Here is a 22434-nt window from a genome sequence, read left to right on the forward strand (position 1 = left end):
TGTGGGGTCCTGTTGCCCTCAGATGAATTACAAACCCCTCTTCCTGGCATTCTAGACTCTTTGTGATTGGTTTCAACTCATCTATCTTGCCTCATATCATGAGACCCAATTTTCTAGTCTTTTCACGACCTTTTGCATCTTCTGTGTTGTGCTTCCCCCCTCTCCCCACTCCCTGTTCTCTTCATGGTCTAACCAAACCTTACCTTCTAGTCAAGCGTCTCATGAGAGTCACTGTTTCCTGGAAGCTCTCCCTCCCTGCAATGACTATTAGTGTTGTCCCCCTAAACCCAGTATCCCAGAGAGGCAAGACCCCTACTCCCTCAGTCTCCCAATGAAGGAAGTGGGTGCCAATGCTAAAGGCATACTGCTTTCACACCTCTTACCTCATGAAGCCTTCAAACAAGGCCACAAGCAGGCAGGTAGCAGCCCAATTCTAGAGATAGGATGATGATCCTACCAGAGACTTTACCAGGGCTGTGCCACCCTGACTTCCTGCGCCCAGCCTGGTATTCAGCTCACTGCCTCCCAGCCAGTGCTGAGCCCTTTAGAGCAGCCCCTCATTCTAACAGCCAGATGGTTTTATCTGATTCATTGATGTTAGTGTATGTCTGTCCGAACCCTCCAACCAATCCTCATGCTAACTCATGAAGGAAAGAGAGAGGATAAGTTGCTTCTTTCTCTCATATCAAGGACCAAATTATATGACTTTCAGCATACAGTAGAGCGTCAATAAATAGCAGTTGTCTTTGACCTGTTAAATCACAGCAGTCTTGGGATATTCCCAGAATTTCAGAAGCTCTTCCTTCATCTGGGGCAAATGGAGGTCCCTTTGGGGGCTGACCAACATGGGCAAGAGCCCTGGACAGAGATTGGATGTAGATAGTTAAGCCACCTCAAAGACTTGTCTTTCTATAGCAGATTCCTCTGGGGTATACACATCTCTCCAACCCAAGAAGACCATGTCGGGATGAGTGAAACTTTAATCATGTGGTTCTGGGCTGCTTTGCAGGGATTTGAAACTGGACAACATCCTTCTGGATGCGGAAGGTCACTGTAAGCTGGCTGACTTTGGGATGTGCAAGGAGGGCATTCTGAATGGCGTGACGACCACCACCTTCTGTGGGACTCCTGACTACATCGCTCCTGAGGTAAAGCTGTGTTTGAAAGGTCACCTCCTGCTGGTGCTGAAGCTGAGACAGGGTCGATCCCCATGCTCTGGGACATCTGGTTGGTCCTAGATAGATTTCAGGGAGGAGGGAGGCAGGGGAAGGGAAAGACTTGCCGATTTCTCCATAAAAAAAGTTGTGGTGATGGGGGAGATGATGGGTGAGTTGAGAGTAACAGGCTATTCCCTGACTCTGGGCAGAGCCTCACTCGACATTGCTCTTTAATCCCAGGTCAGAACTGCCAAGGAGACTAGGACCAAGAGAAATGTGTTAACTTATATCATAGATTTCACTTCTTAATCACCATCAAGGAACACTGAATTAAGACTGCAATTAACTGTATCATCTATACTGTATCATCTATAGTTTGCTTACAGTAGAAGCTGGAATCATTCACCATTTCTCATGTAGGGGTGAGTCTTCATAACGAGCACACAGGCTAGGGCAGAAAGAGGAGAATCACTGTGCTGCATTGTACATGGAGCTCAGAGAAGGCCACTGTGACCCTCACCCATGGATTATCCTATGTCAAAGTTGTTCAGATCTTTTGTTCATCATAAAGTGTTTGTTTGCCTTGAGTTTCTCCAGGTCAGTTTTGCCCAAACCGAGAGATAGCTAGTGTGATATGATTCATATTCAAGACATAGTCTATCATAGTCTTAGTAAAAATGATCTGTGGCTTCTGACACAGGTAAGATGGGAAGGAAGTGCCTATCACTCACAGAGGTTAAGTGTTAGTTAACACATTCGGATTTCATTTCTTTTCAGTGGGCACTGTTTGAGCACCTGCTAGACACAAAGCAATGTAAGGATAAAGAATTGGCTTAACACTGGTCATTCTTCTAAAAGATCTTTTGGTCTAGAGGGAATGACAGATAAGTAAACAACCAATTAAGCAGAATAAATAGATACTCAAAGCAAGATGATACCCTCAGGGATCAGGGAAACTCTGGGAGCACCTGGTGAATGAATTGAGTTGTGATGAATAAGCAGGATTTCCTTTGGAGGTAGGGTGGGGAGCATTCCTGAAAACAACAGAGAGGATGGGAGTGGGGGTGGGAAAGGAGGTTCAGCAACTCTGGGCTCTGAGTCCTTAGGGCAGGGGCTGTGTTTCTAATCTGGGTACTCCCCAGATCTAACACTCAAAGCAGACTCTTTGTACTGGTTTATTGAATGAATAAATGACAACTTGTGACATTCCTACATGAGGAAAGACCAAAGACATGAGGATATTCTTGGCCATTTTTAGAAAAGGAAGAGTTTAGCTAGAGCATTGGATTTCTTTTTTTTTTTATTTTTTAAATAATAAATTTTATTTTTATATTCCCCCATACAACTGCACATGCCCCATTCTGACCCCAATCCCTCCCCTCCCTGCCCCCACCCCCCAAAAAGTGTCTCTGGTTCATAGTTTTTTGTTGATTTTGATTTTCACTTTCTTATAGTTATTCATTTTCCTGATCCCTTATTTAAGTTTTCTAGATTCCTGCTATGAGTGAGACCATCCGGTATTTTTCTTTTTCTTTTTGGCTTATTTCGCTGACCATGATCCCTTCCAGCGCCATCCATGTTGCTGCAAATTGCATGTGTTTATCTTTTTTGAATGCTGAGTAATATTCCATGGTATATATGTACCACATCTTCTTGATCCAGTCATCTATTTTTGGGCATTTGGGCTGTTTCCAAAGCTTAGCTATTGTAAATAGTGCTGCTATAAACATAGGGGTGCAGGTGCTCTTTGGAATTGATGTTTCTGTGTCCTTTGGGTAAATACCTAGGAGTGGAATTGCTGGATCATATGGAAGCTCTATGTTTAGTAGGTCCAGAAATCTCCACACAGCTCTCCATAGTGGTTGGACCAGTTTGCACTCCCACCAACAGTGCAGAAGAGTTCCTTTTTCTCCACAACCTCGCCAACATTTGTTGTTGCTAGTTTTTTTAATATGTGCCATTCTCACTGGTGTAAGATGGTATCTCATGGTAGTTTTGATTTGCATTTCCCTGATGACAAGTGATGTTGAACATTTTTCCATATGTCTGTAGGCCATTTGCATTTCCTCTTCAGAGAAGTCTCTTTTTAGCTCTTCTGCCCATTTTTTGACTGGGTTATATCCTTTGTTGTTGTTGAGTCTCATCAGCTCTTTGCAGATTTTTGTGATCAGTCCTTTATCATTACTGTTGGGTGCAAAAATGTTCTCCCAGTTGGTGGGGTTTCTCTTTGTTTTTGTTATTGTCTCTTTTGCTGTGCAGAAGCTCTTTAATTTGATGTTGTCCCAGCTGTTTATCTTTGCCTTCACTATCACTGCTTTGGGTGATGTGTCTGTAAAGATGTCTTTGATATGCAAATCACATAGTGTTTTGCCTATATTTCCTTCTATGTATTTTATGGTTTCAGGTCTTATGTCAAGTTCTTTAATCCATTTTGAGTTGATTTTTGTGTATGGTGTGAGGTAGTGGTCAAGCTTCATTCTTTTGCATGTAGCAACCCAGTTTTCCCAGCACCATTTATTGAACAAACTTTCTTTGCTCCAATGCATAGTCTTTGCTCCTTTGTCAAAGATTAGTTGACCATAAATCTGTGGGTTTATTTCTGGATTTTCTATTTGATTCCATTGGTCTGTATGTCTGTTCTTGTTCCAATACCAGAGCATTGGATTTCTTAATGCTCATAGTAATGAAGAGATTAAGAAATAGAATGAAGAAATGGGACCTTTACCCTGCAGAAATTTTGGTCCCACTAAGGGTTTCCAAGTGGAGAGAGTCGTAGGAAGAAGACAGGCAATGTGGATGAGAAGTTAGAGAGTATGTGGGAGGTAGTTGAGAGTCTTTTCACAGACCAAATGAGACATGGATGAGGGTCTCATGGAAGTGACAATGGTGAGTAGTAAGTACTCAGTACTCATTTACATTCTTTTTAGAATCCTTTCTCTTCTGAGAGATCTAAAGAGATTTCTGCCCATCTCGACTAGCACATTCCCTTAGTAATTTAACCTTCAATGAGAATGAAAGTGATTTTGTTATTTTCTTCATTCATTCTTTATCATCAAAATGCTCAGTTCCAGTCCCTCTAGGAATCAAAGGGTTGATGGTCCAGTGTAAAGACTAAGGGCCCAGCCCAAGACCAACATTCATTTCATGATGAAAAAAACTCCCACATCACTTTCACAAAAGACAATCCGTTGTAAAGATTTACAATGAATAACTCTGATTTCTGTTTGTAAAGAGCCACAGTCTTCCTTTTCATTCTATATTTGCATCTAGTTGCAGAATTGCCTCTAGGCGTGATACGGCATGCAAATCCTGGTCTCACTGCAAGCAAATTACAGAGGATAAACCATTACTGTCTTTATCAAAGGCTATTGGGACAATTAAATGAAAGTTTGCCTCTGAAGTATTTAGTGCAGTGCTCAGGCACCAGTAAGCCCTGGCTAAGTGGTGGCTCCATTGTGTCATCATTGTTGTCGGTAGGAAGGGAAAGACACAGCCCTGAGAGTTGAGGTTCCAGGTTAGGTTTGCCCACTCATGTCCCCATGTAACATTTGGACCTTCAGTTTACTCATCTTTCAAATGGGAATAATAACTCCTGCCCTACCTACCTCATCAAGCTATTTTGAGAATCTAATGAGATTAGAGCATGGAAATGCTTCAGAAAGCATAAGCCTCTATTCATATAGGAGGGGTTGTGAGGCACTGGGCTAACACCGAAACCAGAGAGACAACTTCTGAGGCATTAGCTCTGCCCTAGGGCTTCACTTCCCACCACGTACCCTTGGCTAACCCCGATAATACCAGCCCTGCCCCCAAAGTGGTGTTCAGCCCTGGGTAGTGCCTCTCATCATCATACCCAATGCCTACCCATCTCTTTCACTCCAGCTATCACCCACTAGAGAGGTTAGCTGCCGTGCTGGGTGCAGGGTGACCGCCCATGGCGTGCAAAGCCTTGCCCTTCTCACCAATTCCATTGCTGACAAGGTGATTAGGAAGAAGATAATTAGGGCCAAGCCTGCAAGGTATTTTACAAAAGATGCCACCCAAAATATGAAGACTTTGGAGGGGGCCCAGGGAAGAATAGGCAGGGCCACTCTGTGGTTTCCCCAGCGCCACCCTGTCTGAGCACACAGGGCCACCTGGACGCCACCTTCCCACCATCCTGTGTAGGTACAGCTCCCAGCTGTGCCACCTCCCTGAGGCTAGAGAGTGGTCACCTTTGTACCAGAACCTGGAGCCCAAGAAAGAAGGGAGAATACACAGGAAGGGACTCATGCAGTGGGCACACATAGCAGCCAGTCTCCCAGATGTTGGATATAGTTTCCCAGTGAAACTCGCAAAGTTGACCATCGCCCCATGGCTAACTGCAAGCAGGTTTGGCCCAAAGTACAGGCCCAAAAGCTCACCACAAGTCAGAGGTATCTTCTGGTGAGGAACTATAAGAAAATGGGCAAAAGGCCAGGCAAGTATGGAATGAAAGGTAAAATTAAAGTCCAAATCAAGGTAACAGCCTCCTCACAGGTATCTCACACACATCTCCTCCAAGTGTCTCTACATGTCTCGACTCTATGTGTCCCCTTCCATGTCTCCCAAGTCCCTGGTGCAAGTCTAAAGCCAAGAAGCAAGTGGGACTCATTCTTCACATGTGTGCTCCCCATTCCTCCTCCTGAATCTTCTCTAGCTGCCCTACCCCGCTCAGCTCCGGCCCTCATTAGGCAGGGAACATGGCACCTCCCCCCTTTATGGAGATTGCGCTGTGACAGTGATACCCACTACTTTAACTTTACAGATCAGGGAGTTGAGGCCCATGAGGGGTAAAGGAATTATAAGCTAGAAATCCATAGTGACATCTCCACCATGTCAGCTCTTCTGTCAATTTTGCCAAATAGTCTTAAAACTAATTGTATAACTTGACTTGGTGCTAGCTTTTCAGAGAGTGTGTGTGTGTGTGTGTAATTTCATGGACTAGCTTCTTTGAAATTTATGTGAAAAATCCATCATGGAGAAGTTGGTTCCTAGTTAAAGATTATACAGTTCACTCTTGAGAAATCTACAGAGCACAATAAGGGAATTGCTTTGTGTTGAAGTAATGTGGTGTGAATTGTGTATGTATTATGAAAATAAACACTGCTTGGGGATAAATACCCTTTCTGGAGACTGCATCCTTGAAAATATTTGGATGGTCTTCATTACTCTCAGCAAGCAACCCTAGAAAAGTCAAACAGGGAGCAAAGCTCATGCAGTTGTATAAAACAAGCCCTTGTTCCTCACAGGCCTCTGGAGCACTGAGCTCTCCCTTTGTCTCAGCTTTTCATTTTGAACAACAGTTGACAAATGTAAACTAAAACAATGCCCTATCTTGGAAACACACAGCTTCTGCAAACCTTTCCCTTATACGTCCCTCCTAGGGTTGTTCTCCTTTGCTCCCAATCATCAAACACTTTGGTCAAAGGGAAATTAAAAAAGAGAGACAAAGATCATAGATTGGAAAAGTGCCCTAGACTATCAAGGACCCAGTGCCCCAGACTATCAAGAAAAGGATTAGATTTGGGCTTTTGCACTGGGGAGCACATTGATTCATGAGGAGCACCTGAGAGAAAAGGGCTTTACAGAGGCAGGTAAAGGCGGGATTCACCAGTGAGTCTTATTAGAGTACTGAACGCTGTCATGGGTCTTTGCTTAGAAGATGCAAAAGCATAGCGATCCTATGTGACTAGAATACAAAAGGGTGGGGACATTTAGTAGTGTTGGTTTCTTTCCCAAGAACACAGGACTCAGTGAAATTCAACACTGTCCCCACTGACAGAAGACTGAGATTCCACTCACCTTCCCACCCAGTGAACCGTGCCCCAGACTGAGTGTGAGATGGGAGACCTGAATTTGCTCAGTTTTTTCTACACAGCCCGAAAATGCAAGACAGGAACTTCATCCAGTGCTCAAAGAAAGAAGCAGCACTCATTCCCCTGGAGGACAGACTGTCCACGCCAACTTTGGAGAGTTGGTAGTTGTGCACCACCGAGTGCAAACTCACTGTCAATTTAGAGCCTAACTTTATGTAGTTGTGGCTTTTCTCTGCAGAAGAAGAAGCTGGGAATGAAGATGCGGGTCCACAGGGTGGGAGCTGCTGGTGGGTCCTGACTTGCCCATTTCCTGAACAGATCCTGCAGGAGCTGGAGTATGGCCCCTCAGTGGACTGGTGGGCGCTAGGGGTGCTGATGTATGAGATGATGGCTGGGCAGCCCCCCTTTGAGGCTGACAATGAAGATGACCTGTTCGAGTCCATCCTTCATGACGACGTGCTCTACCCAGTCTGGCTCAGCAAGGAGGCCGTCAGCATCCTGAAAGCTGTGAGTGTCCCAGCAGAATCCCTGTCCCTGCTTACCTGGCCTCCCCAGCGCCACTCTCTTCCTTCTCACTCTGTCCCTCTCTCTTCCTCCATCCCCCACTCCTCCTGCCCTTTCTCTCCTGTTCTCTCTGCCCCACCTCTGCTCACACTGGGGACAGTCACTGCATGAGTCCAGGTTCAGTTCAGAGGGTGAACTGCCCAGAGAATGGGGCTGAGATGAATAGCTCTTCTCATGGGACAAGGACAGCACGTCTGTGTTTCCTGGGGGGTGAGGGGATGGAGCTCTGTGCCTTCCAGCCTTGCAGAGGGAGCAGAACACCTCAATGGCCCTGGCCACAGAGGAGGCAGCATTTTGACTGGTTTTCAGAAGATGCATAGGGACTAGAAAAGGGCTTTTGACCAGGGGGATAAAGGAATGCAAAAGGCCAGTGAGGTCGTCTGGGCTCAAAAATGTATGACTTTTTTCCTGTGGGCAACAGAAAACCATCAGAGAGGTTGAAGCAGGAGGACCTCTGCCACTCTTGGGTGAGAGAGGAACATGTTGGTACCACTCGTAACTCATATCCACCCACCCTCTCCCCACTTTGCCCTCATCTCTGTGACTCTCACCCTTCTAGTAGCATCTAAGTCTTTGCCCACATGCTTGGGCTTCAAGAGCACCAGGCAAGAGACAGAAGGAAGGCCTCCCTGCCCAAGAAAATCTCCCTTGCTGATGAAACCTGAAATTCTACTATTGTATAGATTGATTTCTTTAGATTTGAGTTTGTCCCTTTGAGTTTCTTTGTTTAAATATAGACTCTCAGCCTTTGCCCCTAGAAATGGAACCCTTTTCCTCTAACACACATGCACACCTGCATGCACGTGTGCACACATACGCACACACACACCACTACCTTTATTTGGGGTGGCTATCATTTTCCCAGCTGTTAGCACTGATTTTTTTTCAAGGTTTTCTTGGTATACATCTCCTCAATTAACTTATCATTTACCATCAGGGTGAACTCATGAAATAGAATTAATAAGTTCACCTGGGAGTGTGTGGTCACAAGACAGCCATCAAAAAATATAAAACACATCAGTATGGTTTTTACAAACAAGCACTAAGAATCAATGTCTTTCTTTTTCTTGTTTTTATCTGTTGACCTACCTGGGTAGTTTATGGTAGAGATTACGGACTCCGATTTTAAATAATGGAGAGGGCCTGGGAAAGAAGGGGTTAGGAGGTACCTTTGAATAACACCTTAACCTTAACATCTGGTCCCACCTTACCTCAAAAAGGACTGTTGGCTCTCAGTATAAATGAGTTTATCAGACCTCAGTCTTCCTGATGAGAAGACAGTGAAAACAAAGGAGTTTGTGGGGAGGTTTGTAAGACCCTGAGTTTCTAATCCCAACTTGGTATCTTGCTGGCTGTTCAACCTCAGTTGAATTAATTTATACCTCTCTGTGCCTCAACTACCTGACTTATAAAATGTGGAGAGTAGTACTATGTCAGAGGGCTGCATTTGGATGAAGTTCAGATACACACGAGGTTTAGAATGGTGAGCAGCATACAGTAAGCTGGACAGAGAGTTAACAAAGACCTAAGCTTGCAGAAGGCACTTTGGGGATGCTCCGATGATGTTGCTTTGGCTGACGTTCCTCTTTCCCTTGTGGCCTGTGCTTGCCGGACCTTTGTCACTAATGTCTGTGTCCTCCCCACAGTTCATGACCAAGAACCCCCACAAGCGCCTGGGCTGCGTGGCAGCACAGAACGGGGAGGATGCCATCAAGCAGCACCCCTTCTTCAAAGAGATCGACTGGGTGCTCCTGGAGCAGAAAAAGATCAAGCCACCCTTCAAACCTCGAATTGTAAGTCATCCCAGAGCACGTTCCATGCGGCGGGTCGGACCGGGTGCCGTGCCTAAGGAGTGGTGTGAGGCACACTTTACACCGAGGTGACAAGGGCAGGAGGTAGCCACGATGCTCGCTGCAAGAGAGTCTTTTAAACCCTAAGAGTTCACTGTCAAAAATACGTCACCTGTATCAGTGGCCAAGATGGAACGTAGAAGAATTTTATTTTATTTTGACCTTGCTCAAAAGGTCCTTTTTTTGTTTTAATAGACTTATTTTTTTGTTTTGATAAAAAATTTACAGATGATACTAGCTCTCCAGGTATGATAAATTAATGCTTTTTGAATGAGTTAAAGAAAAAACATTAAATAAGTGATGGCCATTATGTGGAAGTAGCACAGAATGAGAAGTGACAACATTGATGAAAGACTGTCCAGTAGGAACCCATGGGGGTGCTGAGTCCTTAGGCTGCATCAGAGACCCCTTCACCCTCTCTGCCTACTCCCCCTTCTGACTTCTCTGCAGCCTCAGCACACATGTCCTTCTAGATTTTTCATCCTGTTCAGTGATGCTAGTTGGAGGGGGTGTAATAAAGGTTGTTTGAAGCTCAGAGTTTGGAAAGAGGGCTGGAGCCCTCAGGTCTGCATTTGACTCAAAGAGCAAAGGTCACATCTTACAGTGACCTTCCACCAGATTGAGGAAGGCTCCTTCAAGTTGGAGAGTATGTGCACACGTGTATGTGCGTGCATGTGTGTGTGTGTTCTACACATGCATGCCCACAGGCACAATATCGTCAGTCTCTTATTTATTCAGATTGAAAATTTGGGTAGTCAGCAGATTGGCTTACTGGGAGTTGAAGGGGATATGTAATAGCACCCTGAAGCACCCGCATTTGGCAGGTACCGTCTCCCCACTTCCAAGCCCAAAGAAGACCTTCCCGTGCTTTGTGACTTGTCAGAGTGGAATTCCATTATAAGCCAGGAGGTTTTTTGGGGAGCCATTATTGGTGAGGCTGTGATTCTCAGCAGGTGCTATGTGGGTAATTCTCAGCTGCAATCTGTGTCCCAGGCCTCAGCCAGACTACAGCAAGGCAGGTTAACCATCTCTAGACACCACCCTGTCACCATTCACCTCCCTTGAATTTTATGAATTTTCTTGGCTCGCACATAATTTGAAACAGGCTAGAGTCAGGTTCATGTTCTCTGTTAGCATCACCCCCACGCATGCCCACCTGCACCCCGCTCTGGGCATGCTGTGTCAAGCTCATGCTGTGGACTGGGCTCAGACCACATGCCAGCCTGCTGGAAGGCTAGGAACTGAGTGTCTCTGCAGGTGGTTTTTAAGGACAAGATCAACTGTGCCCCTGGCTAAAGCTGAGGACGCAGGAAACCAGAGGCCAGGCAGAAGAGAAGGAGAGCCTGAAGTCTCAGGTTTGAGGGGGAAATTTTAATTTAGGTTTCATCTAAGCTAATCAAATCAAAGAAAATTGACAAGTAGAGCTAAATAAAGCATCCAGGCCCATAAATAGGAATGCAGAACGAGAAGAGCAATTGACCAACATAGGCTGACAAATGAGGCAAAACTAAGCTTGTGGGTTCTGGGACAAGGCTGGAGGAGAAGGTCTCTCAGGTGTGGTAAGGGTAAGGAAGACAGGGGAGGCCCTGAGGGCACCTAGCAATGGACACAGGGGAAGACAGGTCCTGGCATGGGTCAGAGAAAGCAGGCCACATCAAGCAAGCAATTGATGGTAAACGGCACAAAGGAAGTTTTAAATTTGTAAGCATGGAGAAAAGCCACTAGGTTAGAAGAGGCAGCACACAACTTTACTCAAGGTGATCAGAAGAGATTGCTCTGAGATGCCAGGACCCTAAGAAGCTCTGGTCTCTAGAAGCCTTTTCCAAAGCCCTAGCAAGAACTGATTCCTCACTGGGGCCTCCAACCTCTGTCTGAGCTCAGAGCCAGATAGACATGCAGCCCTGAGAGCAGCACTTGGCTTCCCAGAGGGAGGGGGGTGTGAAGAACAGGTGTGACTTTCCGTGGGCCTAAGGGGTAGTGAAGGACCATGATACAAAGGATGGGAGAAATGTGAAGAATGAAACTGGAGGCTGAAAACATGACCCAGTCCAGGGATGAGCAGGCCTCTCTTGGCGAAGACAGGCAGAGATCTCTGTGAAGCTGCCCTGGACAGGTGCAAAGGTGCACACTGTGACAGGCCCTGTGGACCAACAGTAGAAGCACATCTGGGGCAGTGACCCTTCCTTAGGCCTCTCAAGAGCACCCCATCTGGGGCCTCCCCTGGTGGCACAGCGGTTGAGCGCCAGGCTACAAAGCTGCCCGCAGCCTCTGCAGTGCCAGTTCAATGCCCGGCCGGTGGGCGAGGGTCCCATATGGCACGCAGACCTCTCCTGCCACCCGCTGCTCCCCTCAGCAGTGTACTTCGTTCCTTCTGCCTGTTCTGCTCCCCACTCTGGCTCTGGTGAATTCTCTCACCCTCCCATGCTTCTGACTGTACCCAGGGCTTGTACAAATAAATAAATCTAAAAAAAAAAAAAGAGCACTCCCCATCTGGAACAGAGGGCAGGAAGCTGCTTGCTTCCTTTGCTGAGGGGCTCAAGTAGGCTTCGAGGGGCCTTGCCACCCCCAGAAAGGATGGCAAAGAGAAAGGGCAGGGCCATCCAGGAGGTCATCCCAACCTTAAAACTACCTCAGACTTCCTGAAGACTGACTCTTTCATTGTCTTGGAAATGAGCTTCTGTTAAAGTTCCTACTCATAGACCTTCAGGGTTCTCCTAGAGCCAGGGAGTCTTAGGGGTTCAGAGGAGAGGATGCGTGTAAGGTTGGTTTGCATGCAGTATGGAGAGAAGAATTAGAATATCTGAAGGAAGGCTAAAAAGAGAAACATTGTGTAAGAGGTGTTTCTGATTCCATTTTGAGCTAAATAATGTTGATCCTTACCAAGTTATCAATTATGGATCTTTGAAGACTCATTCAAGTTATTGAAATTTCTGATCACATTTACATTCTTGAGACTAAGATTTCTCTCTGGAGAAATATCAAAATTGGGAGAGAAAAGAACAGTAATAGTTTAGTTAGCCCATTAGACAGGTGTCCCCAAACTATCCCTCCAGTTGGTCCAGTTGAAAGCTCTGCCCTGAAAACTGTTACTGGCACCAGTCTGAGCCATCCACAGGCTTGGCAGAAATGAAGTTGAATTAAGGTCTACCACAGTAAATATACTATATTTGTCATCTCTACAAGTTTTGCAGGAATGATGTGAAATATGTAAGGTTTTTATAAACCAGTGCCCTCTCTGGGCAACTCATGGTTAACCTGGTAGTGCACTACCTGCCTGCCTCAGGTACCAGAGCAAGGACAACTCAGTGCCCCATAAGTAGTGTCACCTACAGGCAAAATAGATAGCCACCCCTAAGAGGTCAGTGGAGGTACACGGTGGAGCGGAGGCATGTCCCCTCAAGACCTGAGTCATCTTCTACTCACGGGGCAGGAGGCCCATCTCAAGACAGGTCTTCCTTAAGTGTCACGAGACTTGTCTGCTCCTCTGCCTCTGAGGAGAACTGCAAAGACATGTTTTGACAGAGAGAAGGGAAGTTGGTTTAGAGCTGGAATTTAGGAAGAAATGGCAGGAATAGCTGGTCTCAGACAGCCAGGACTAGTGTGAAGTTCTTAGGTCATAGGAACAGACTCGAAGTGAAAGGAAAGACATTATGAGAAGGGAGGAAATTAGTGCAGGAACAAGTCTCACTAGCTTTGCAACTGGTAGTGACCTCAAGGAAACACTAGGCATGTGTTTCAGCATCTGGGCAGCCAGACAAACAGGCGCCTCTACACTTACCTGGCTCCATGTCCCCATGGCCTTTGGTCAAGAGCCTGGGGCCCTTGGTCTCCTCAGTCTTGTTGTAAGTCTACTTGATCCCTAGCCCCGCCCCCTTGAAGGCCACACTAGAGTAGTGCCAATCCCTGAAACCTCCTCATCAGCTAGCAGCCCTATCCTCCACCAGGAGAGCTGAATCTAAGGACACCGGGCAGCCTGGCTGGCTGATGCAGGAAGGAATTGGTTTTATCTAGTGGTAGGTACTGCAGGTGGGGCTGGACAGTGCCATGTCATCCAGTGTAGGACTTGAGAAGAGCCAAGATGTAGCGGCATATTTTCAGAGCCCCTGAGCAACCCCACTTCTGTCAACAGAACCAGCCCACAGGCACAGCAAGCCTGACTCTGTCCAGGGTGGCTCAGCTGGAGGCTGGAGGCCCTGGATCATGTCCAAGGGCTAAGGATACAGCAGGGAGAACAGCTCTGGGCCTGATTTCTATCCTCTTTGCAGAAAACTCACCCCTCTGAAGATATCACCAAGGAAATTGTCCAGATTCCTAGCTGGAATTTTGCCTCTGGTCAGGTTCCATCACATGCCTCGACTGGCTGTTGTCACCCCCGGGCCTTTGCCTTCTTGAGATGTTTGCTAAGCTGAGATTTCTGCTCCTCTGGCGCCTAAGCCTCTCTGTCTAACCATGCCCTGACTCATCAGCTGTCCTTAGTCCAACTGGGTTTCCTGCGTCAGGTCTACATGTCCCTTTGCCCTAACCCCACCCCAGGATCTGTCTCAGTGGCCTCTGCTTCTGCGTGAAGATTCTCCTCTCATTTGTCCTCCCAACTCTCATGTATTCTGCCTCTTCCACCTTCTCTTTCACCCTCGTCCTGTCCACCCACTGTGCACCCACATACGAAACTGATTCTGCACAAATGATGTGCCATCAACTCCAGACCAAAGGCTTTGTGCCATCATGTACTCAAATCAGCTTCTGGGAGGGAGTTGTTGCAGAGCAGGACACACAGACTGCGTGGCAGGTACCCCAGCAGGAGCAGGCAAGGAGATAGAAGAGTCAGCAGGCTTGGAGACAGGCCTTTGACACTGAGAAAATTCTCCATGCATAAAATTTGTTAGTCTGTCCCACAGGGGATTTAATTCCAAGATGGTGACATCATCTGGACACCAGTGAAAGTGGCCCTTTTAGCTCCAGTGTTTTGCTGCTTGTCTTCTTTGGGGACTGTATGGGCAAAGGAACATCATCTGACCTTGAGATCTTGGAGGCATTTTGCTTACTCCTGCCTCCCTCCTGTGTGCGCCTCCCTTCCCCTCCACAAAAGCATTAGGCTCTGAGATTAGACTCCCAGGACTTCCAGACTGGAGTGGGGGGAAGCCAGTGGAGGAGGGAGAGATCTGCCTCCCCAGAAGGGTAGCTGTCCTCAGCGAAAGCCAGAGGGAAATGCCGGCCAAGTAAACTGCTCTTTGTGTACGTGTTCTCTCTTTTCAAGTTTGCGTCAGTGTGAATGTCCCTCTTTAAGGTAAGGCCTCCAGAGTGGGGAGTCTCTCCAGGTAGGTGAGCCCTCAGGCCTGGTGACATGGAGGCCCCCTTTCAACCTCATGATCCGTTTCCATCCAGCCATCCACACTGCATGGCGGGACCCCCACGGGAGGCCTTTCCTGCATGCTCCTGCATGACTGGGCTGTGCTGAGAGAAAACTGGGAAGTGGGCTTGAGACCCTCACACCCTCACCCACTAAGCAACCTGAGGCAGAACCCTGCTGAACAGGTAGCCTCTTCCCCTAAAGCCAGTCCCTCCCCCCAGATGACCCTTCCAGGGGATCCTCATCCTCCACCTGGCCGACCAGGAATGGGGGCCCCCTGGTTCCTGCAGCCCATCAGTCAGGACCTCCCCCTGGACTGTGCCCATGCCAACGTGAGAACCCTTAGCCTCCAAGGGGCTGAAAACTCATGTCAAGAGCCAGGATGCTGACCCGGGGCTGGAGGGCATGGGATGGTCCAGGAGCCTGCTTACGGCAGGTGGTCCAGGTGGTCGTGTGGTACAGTGGACAGGGTACTGACTCTGACCACAGAGATTGGATGGAAATCAATTGCTATCACAGGGTAGCCATGCCAACCTGGAATGTACTTCACCTCTGGCCTCCTCGATCCCCAATCCTTTCCTATAATATGGAGGTGAGAAAGCTGGCTCACGGAGTTATTGACAGGGTTAGAGAACAAACCTAACATGCTTTGGATACTGTGAATTCCTCATAAATTTTAATTCCTGTCTCTCCATTTACCACCTACCCAGACAGTTAAAGTCTTTCTCCCACTTATCCCAATACTCCAAGAAGCCAGAGTGGAGGGTGGCCAGGTGAGATATTTGGAGGCTGGGCTGTAGAATCAGATGCATCCCAGTTCCAGTTTGGGCTATAGACTCTTGGGGAAGTCATCGCATTTCCCTGAACTTCAGGCTGATGACCTAGGGGGGCTAATGAGATCTGCCAACCTGCTTACTGTGAGGACAGAAGAAACCTCTGGGTCTGAAGTTAGCAGCACAGTGATATGCAAGTGCTTAGGCTGGGCTGCTGTCACTAAGGGTCAGCTGAGGGAGGCTGGCCTTCCTCTTGATCTGTTCCTCTTCCCAAGGGACAGAGGGAGGGGCCTAGAACTCAGATGAGGAGTGCCATCATTGATCAGGAGAGCAGCCATCACTGGGCAGAAAGGTGTCTGAGACTGGCGGGGGACATACAATCCAGATTCTTCCAGAGGACCCTCTGGGCTTCATTCTGGCAGCCACAGGGCTGAGCAAGGTAATGCCAGAAAGTACTCACCCCAGATGCCAATGCCCCCAATCACTCCCTGATAATGTGTTCCCACACATTATCTGCCCCCTTTTATTCTGTGATGTGCTCAGCACCATCACTTTAACTGCCTTTGTTGTAGCAGTGTTTTTGCTGGGTATAGCTATGAAGTTCTCAGTGCCCCGAAATGGACATAGCCATTGATGATGCCAGGCTGGCTCTACAGTTCCATGTATTTCTAAGCTAAACAGCCTCGTGGGGCATTTTGCTTCTGCACAAGAGATTCCCTATTTGAGAATTTTCACTGAGGAGCGTTCCTGCAGCCTGGAGCAGGAAAGCCTGCCTGCCATCACTCTCATTCCCCTGGCCCTGGAGGGGGAGTTAGAGCCCTGGGTGGAGCTAAGCTAGGCTTGGTTGAACATTTCTGTAAGTTTTGAAGTTTTCTTTTGTGACTTAATAAATAGCCATTAGGTTTTTACCTTCATGGATTCACCAAACTAGAATTTATTGAATTGAATCTCTTTCTGCCCTTGTAGCACCTGAGATAACACACACAGCCTACTTGGGAGCAGGACCTCCTGGGCTGTGCCTGGTGGGTGGGGAAGAGCACGAGAAATCGGGGAAGGTTCTCTAGAGCAGCTGTAACTGGAGAGAAAGCCAGGAAGGGTTAGGAAGAGAGGACTTGGGAAAGGCCTGGAAGGGCAAATGAGGGCAGGGTGCAGATCAGCTCTTGCCCCAGGTGGTTTCTGAGCCCAAGCTGCGTGCTCTCTCTGAAGCCCTGGGGAAGGTTGACAGAAGGAAGATGAGAACCCTGAATCGTCCGACACCAGCATCCTGAGGAATGAAGATGGTAGGAGATCCCTCTGTAGCATGTACTACTTGAGAATACATGGTGCTAGGGCAAAAACCAGGACATGACTTTGGGAGAGAAGTCTTGAGGTTTGCATCTTGAGGACAGAAAAGAGGGGGACACATGGCAGGAAAAAGAGGGTCTCCCACAACAGGCCAGAGGTGAGGCCTGTGGGTCACAGGCATCACTTCTCTACTTTGATCTTGTAGAAAATCTTGCCCAGGCAAGATCATGCTGCTGGAGGCCAGTGCCCTCTTGCCTGTCTCCACAGGAGGCTAGAGGGTGGAGGGGCAGTGCTCAGGACTCATTAAAGTACATCAACATAAAAACAGAAAGAGCCTCAAACCTTCCCTATGGGGAGCTCAGACCTGCAGCCCTCAAACCAACATTCACTCTTTAAAGGGTACAGACACCCAGGTCGCCTGGCAAGCTGATAGGAACCCCCTAACCACATCATCCCCCATGGCCAGGATATCGAGTGTCCAAGAGCACTATGGGATAAGTGGGCTTCTGAGGAGCCATGGCAGATAACGGCTATAGGTCCCCTGATACCCAGAGTGTGGTTGTCCACTGAATGATTCAGAATGCAATAGCTCCAAAATGTGGGATTACAGAATTTAGCCCCTCACAGGCAAAGCTACAAGGAGCTCTGGACAGAGCTGAGGGCTGGTCCATCCCTGCTGTTTATATCTGTGAAATGCTGAGCAAGTCACTTTGCTTCCTTCCTGTAAAATGAGGGACTGACATAACCTCCAAGATTTCTTCCAGCCCTAGCCACTCTATGTAAACCTGCTGTGTGAGGGCAGAGATTTGTAGGATTTTTAAAACATACCCATTTAAATTACACATTTCAATGCATTTCAACAAATGAATATGCCTTCCCACCACTGGCACAGGGAATATCTAGAACACTCCACCCCCAATCAGTTTCCAGGTACCCTTGGCCTCAAGCAGTCCTTGATCTGCTTTCTGTCACTGGAGAGATTCTATTCTGGAGTTCCATATAGATGAAGCCATGTAGTATATATCTGTATCTGGCTTCTTTCACACAGCATCATGTTTTTGAAACTTGGGAATTATATTTATAACATTTTTATTGTGGGATATCTCAAGCGTGTATCAAGGTAGAGAGAAAAGTCGAGAGAATGCCCACCTGTGCATCACCCAACATCAACAGTTAGCACCTCGGCCTAGTCTGTGACTGGAGGGAGGTCTTACTGTCTGTTCACAGATGCATCCTCAGCATCCTTTCCAGGCATAAATTAGGTATTTGATATATAGTTGTGGAGTGGATCACTGAATTCTGTTTCTCCAGAGAATGTTTTCCTCTAAGCTCCATTTCTGAATTTTCATCTCACTTTTTATGACCCAAGATCTATTTCAGTATGTGCCTGAGAATTTGGGGTGATAAGATCCTGCATTAGGAAGCCTGAGACTGTGTAAAGGTAAGAGAAGTTGGGTGACCTCTTCTTGACTTGAGGGGCATATTTTAGAGTTTACAGTGCCTGCTTCAGCAATCAGAGCAATAATAAATCCTGGGCCAACAGAACCGATCTCTACCTGAAACAATTTTTTAAAGTAATGAGGGAAGAGATTGGCTTTTTTGAAACTACATTTGAAAGTTTAAAAACTATTTCTTTGGGTACCAAAAACTACCCTGGGAAAAGTAAAAATTAATAACTGTCAACAGTGACACTGCACTGAAAGGTAGATGGTGACTGTTAGAAGCAGAGGAGAGGCCGGTCCTGCCACTGTGCGCCTTCCCACTGTGGGCTGGAGGTGCAGACCCCGAGGCATCCCATGTAAGGGTCCAGCTTGTTGCAGAGCTTGGTCAGAGAACTCCTCCTAAGGCTCTTTATTCCTGGATGTCCTCACAGTGTCTTCCGTACAGTTTCAGTATCAGGTACCTATAGTAGGTGCCTCATTACCTTACTTCAGGATCTACACAGCAGTGGATTGTAAAATCAGTTCATTGAGTCAGGGGCAAAAAATATTTTAATGAAGAACAAGATAGGGTAGGAAAGGGAAGGGAAGGAAAAGTTGGGATAGGTTAGGGCAGGGTAGTGGTAAGGTAGCGGTAGGGTAGTAATGCAATAGAATATTAGAGTAGAACAGCAGGCAGCACATACGGTAAAGGCAAGGCATAGCTGAATCTTGGGGTGGTGGAGCAAGGTCATGTGCACTAGGTCACATATAAAATGTTGGTCATAATGGAAATTTCCAAGGGCTAGGCCTCCCTTCACCCCTGATGTCTAAGACATAACCCCAAAAGGCTTACTGGGGTGGTGGCCCCTGCACTTTGAGGAGCACAGGACAGAATGCAGCTTCCTGTTTGTTTTTGACATAGCAACAACTCTAGTGGCAGAAACCCCTGACTGGCTGCCTGTGCAGGGCCCGCACTTCTTGCCTTCACACTCATGACCTCGCTGGCATCTCTTGGTGGGTGGCAGCGCGGCACAGGCCTTAGGCTCAGAATAAGTTGCTTGTAGTCCTGGCCCCACATCTGACTGGCACAAACTTAGTGCAGCACCTGGCACCTGGAAAAGTCTCAAACTTTATGTTGTTTCCCACCTGAAGAGGTGGAGGCTGAGCCCAGTGTGTGCTGGTACAGGAAATGCAAGACAGGCCCCCTTGGGGAGCTCTGTAGCAGGACAATGAAGCCAGGTGCTGGAGGTGTGTGAGGACCACTAGCCTGCGCTGGGCATGTGTCCGCAGAAGGTGCATTTCCCTTCCCACAGAGCAGGGCCAACCCTTCTCAGTGGTAGAGTGGCGATCTATTGGCCTCAGGAAGGGGCTCAGAGCTCCTCTGAAGGCTTGGGAGGGAATTGAACCCTCCTTTCTCCTCATTTCCATTTCTAGAGGCCAGTGGACTCACCTCTGAGAGGAAGTTACTGCTCTGTCTGTCTCCTGGGAGTTTAGCAGCTAATAGGGACTACTTTGCAAGGCTGATTGGGAGATGGGCATGGCTAGTGGCAGCTCATGCCATGGGGCCCACCTCTCTCCAAGTTGCTGCCTGCTTGCTGGGGGGCTGGGACTCATGGAGCAGTTCGAGACACCACTAGCCACTTGGAAATTCCAGACGCAAGGGTCAATGTGTTCTCCATAAACGATGGGGCTCAGGTGTAACACATGGCACAAGATGACTCTTGACTACAATGTATGCTTCATACTCTTGTTACCAAATTTTAGAGTCACAACCAAAGGTGTGTGTATATGTGGATGTGGGCAGGACTGGGCAGGTGATAGGTTAGAAGGATTTGAGGAAGCAGGTGTAAGAACCACCCCCTTCAAAATTGCCCCCCAAAAAACCCTTTCCCCAAAACAAATGAAGAAATAATTTATCTGTGGAACTGAGGCTTTGAAACAGATGGCTTCACATGGTCTTAAAAGCCCCCTCTGGAAGGACAACTACACAGACTATGTGTTGGGGATTTAGCTCAACCATTTTGGTAGAGACAGTTCAGCCTTCCTGCTGAGCACCAAAGAGGCCTGAGGGAACACCTTTTGCTCCCCCCACCCCATGGCCAAGAAATTTAAGCCCAAGGGGCCATTTCATATTCTGAAAATACCTCTATTCTTTGAAAATTACCCTGACAAGCCCCCACTTGACGAGGGCAGAGAAGAACTGAGAGCAGAGACTCCCAGGGACTTGTGTCTTGGGTTCTCCTTTCCAGCTTCTGTAGATTTCTAAACTGGCCCTGCCTTCCAAATGAACCTGCAGACCTTGTCCTGAAATTTTGTTTAAAAAGCATCATAACAAGTGTTCAAAGCTTGGTAACAACTTCTTGATGCGCATGCCAGCCCTGCCCCACAATGGCATCGCTGAGGGCTGTGTCCATGCCCTCAACCCCCAGGCATAGATAAATTGTAGCTGGTTGAACTCTTTTGATTATTGAAGTATTTGCTGGGTGTGTGTGTTGGGGGGAGGGAAGTTGGTGTGAGCTGATAACTGTAAGTCAAGTTTTGTTTTCTTTTGCAAAGTAACTCTTCAAATGGAATTTGTAAATATATACATATACATATATATATAGTAGTCTAATAATAATGAGGGGGCAGGAGAGAAGGGAAATAGTAAAATTCCATCAAATAGCTGACTTGACAGAATTCAGCTGTGGTTGTTTATTCAGACTGCCTGGTGGTCTAAGGGATTTGGTCTGTTTTTTTAAATATATCTATATATGCAGACTGCCTCAGGAGTGTAGCGGCTTCCCTAAGGGGTGGTTTAGACAGGAGGTGGCAAACCTGATTATAGGGGAAGGTGCAGCCGAGGCCACTCCCCAAGGCTTGAATGGCCCCTCATCTCTGTGTACCAATGACAGAGGTCAGCAAGCTGATGTGACTCTCTCCTGCAGACCAGGAACGGCCCCGGAGCCAAGCGCTTTCCCACTTGTAAATGCCATGAAGCTAATCATTTGTGCTTAAAAAGCGCATGGGTCTTGATTTTCTTCTCCCCTAAAAGGTGGAAGCAACTTTACTAAATAATGTACAGGTCACAAACTGGAAGATTATGTGGCCCATTCAGTGGTAGCCAGGCTACCTCTCTCTTTTTTTTTTTTAATTGAATTAGTTGCAACATTGAAAAATTGGAGCTCTAATATGAAGATATACTGGAGATATTTCTTGGAAATCAAAAGATCTGGGAACCCTGGGTCTGTATTCCAGCTTCAACTGGCTAGCAAGGCATGCAGTGCCAACTCTCCACCCTCTCTCAGCTGCCTGGACTCCTGATACTCTTTGGCTTAAAGAGATTTGCTGGCACAGCAACAACGCTAAAAGTAAAATTTAGCTTTCTGTTTTTCTTATGTTGCTTTATTCTGGAAAGTTTAAAGATGACCCATGAGGACTATAATATACATATTATAAATGCCAAGTCAGGGGAAATAGGGTGGGAGGGAGCAGGCATGTTCTGTGGGGTAGGGCACACATTTGGTTCCTAGCTTTTGACTCAAGATTGGCTTGGGTTAGAGTGCAGGGGGAGCAGTGATTATTCCATGAACTCAGATCAAGTAGAAACTTCTCCCCAGTATTATGGCAAACACAGTGCTGTTTCTAACCATACAGCTGTGATACATTTTGAAGAAGTGTTAACAATTTGCATTTCCTCTCTGCCACATACTACTCTTGCCACTTAAATGTTATTTCTTTAACCCTTATAACAAACACATGGGAGGATGACTAATAGCCCCCATTCTTATGGATGAGGAAATCGAGGCATGGTTTTACCCAAGGCTTCAGAGTTTCGGAGAACCAGGAATGACGTCCCGGCAGCCAGCACGCAGCGCAAGCACTGCCATGCCACGAGGCTGCACGGCCCCTCTGGGGGGGGTCTTCTAAAGAAGCCAGTGTGATTCGTCAGTAAGCTCTTGGGTGTCCTGGTTTTATAAAGACCAATATAACATAAGTAGGAGAGGGCATGAAACCCAGAAGGAATAGTGAGATGTAAAATGAACTTGAGAGGATGTTAGATCCAGGACATCTTAGGCCTCTAAATAAATAGACTTTTGGACATCACAAAGGCCTTTGAAATGATTAGGGGAAAAGTAAGGGAGTCCCTGTTGCTTTACCCAGAGGAGCTCAACCAGATTGCACACCAGAATCACTCAGGGAGCTCTAAGCAAGTACAGAG

The 22434-nt window shown here is 47.1% G+C and overlaps 1 protein-coding gene across 1 annotated transcript in view; it reads left to right on the forward strand.

Moving 5' to 3' along the window:
* PRKCE (protein kinase C epsilon) overlaps window positions 1-22434 on the forward strand; it is a gene marked incomplete at both ends in the record, with an annotated part of 444482 nt that overhangs the window by 414553 nt on the left and 7495 nt on the right. Inside the window, 3 exons of the mRNA XM_084234642.1 lie at window positions 1010-1148; window positions 7313-7501; window positions 9205-9351. Coding sequence (XP_084090768.1) covers window positions 1010-1148; window positions 7313-7501; window positions 9205-9351 — 475 coding nt within the window. The remainder of the gene's footprint in view (window positions 1-1009; window positions 1149-7312; window positions 7502-9204; window positions 9352-22434) is intronic.

Source organism: Talpa europaea, assembly GCF_964194135.1.
Source record: "Talpa europaea genome assembly, chromosome: 6".
NCBI classification, from domain to species: Eukaryota; Metazoa; Chordata; class Mammalia; order Eulipotyphla; family Talpidae; genus Talpa; species Talpa europaea.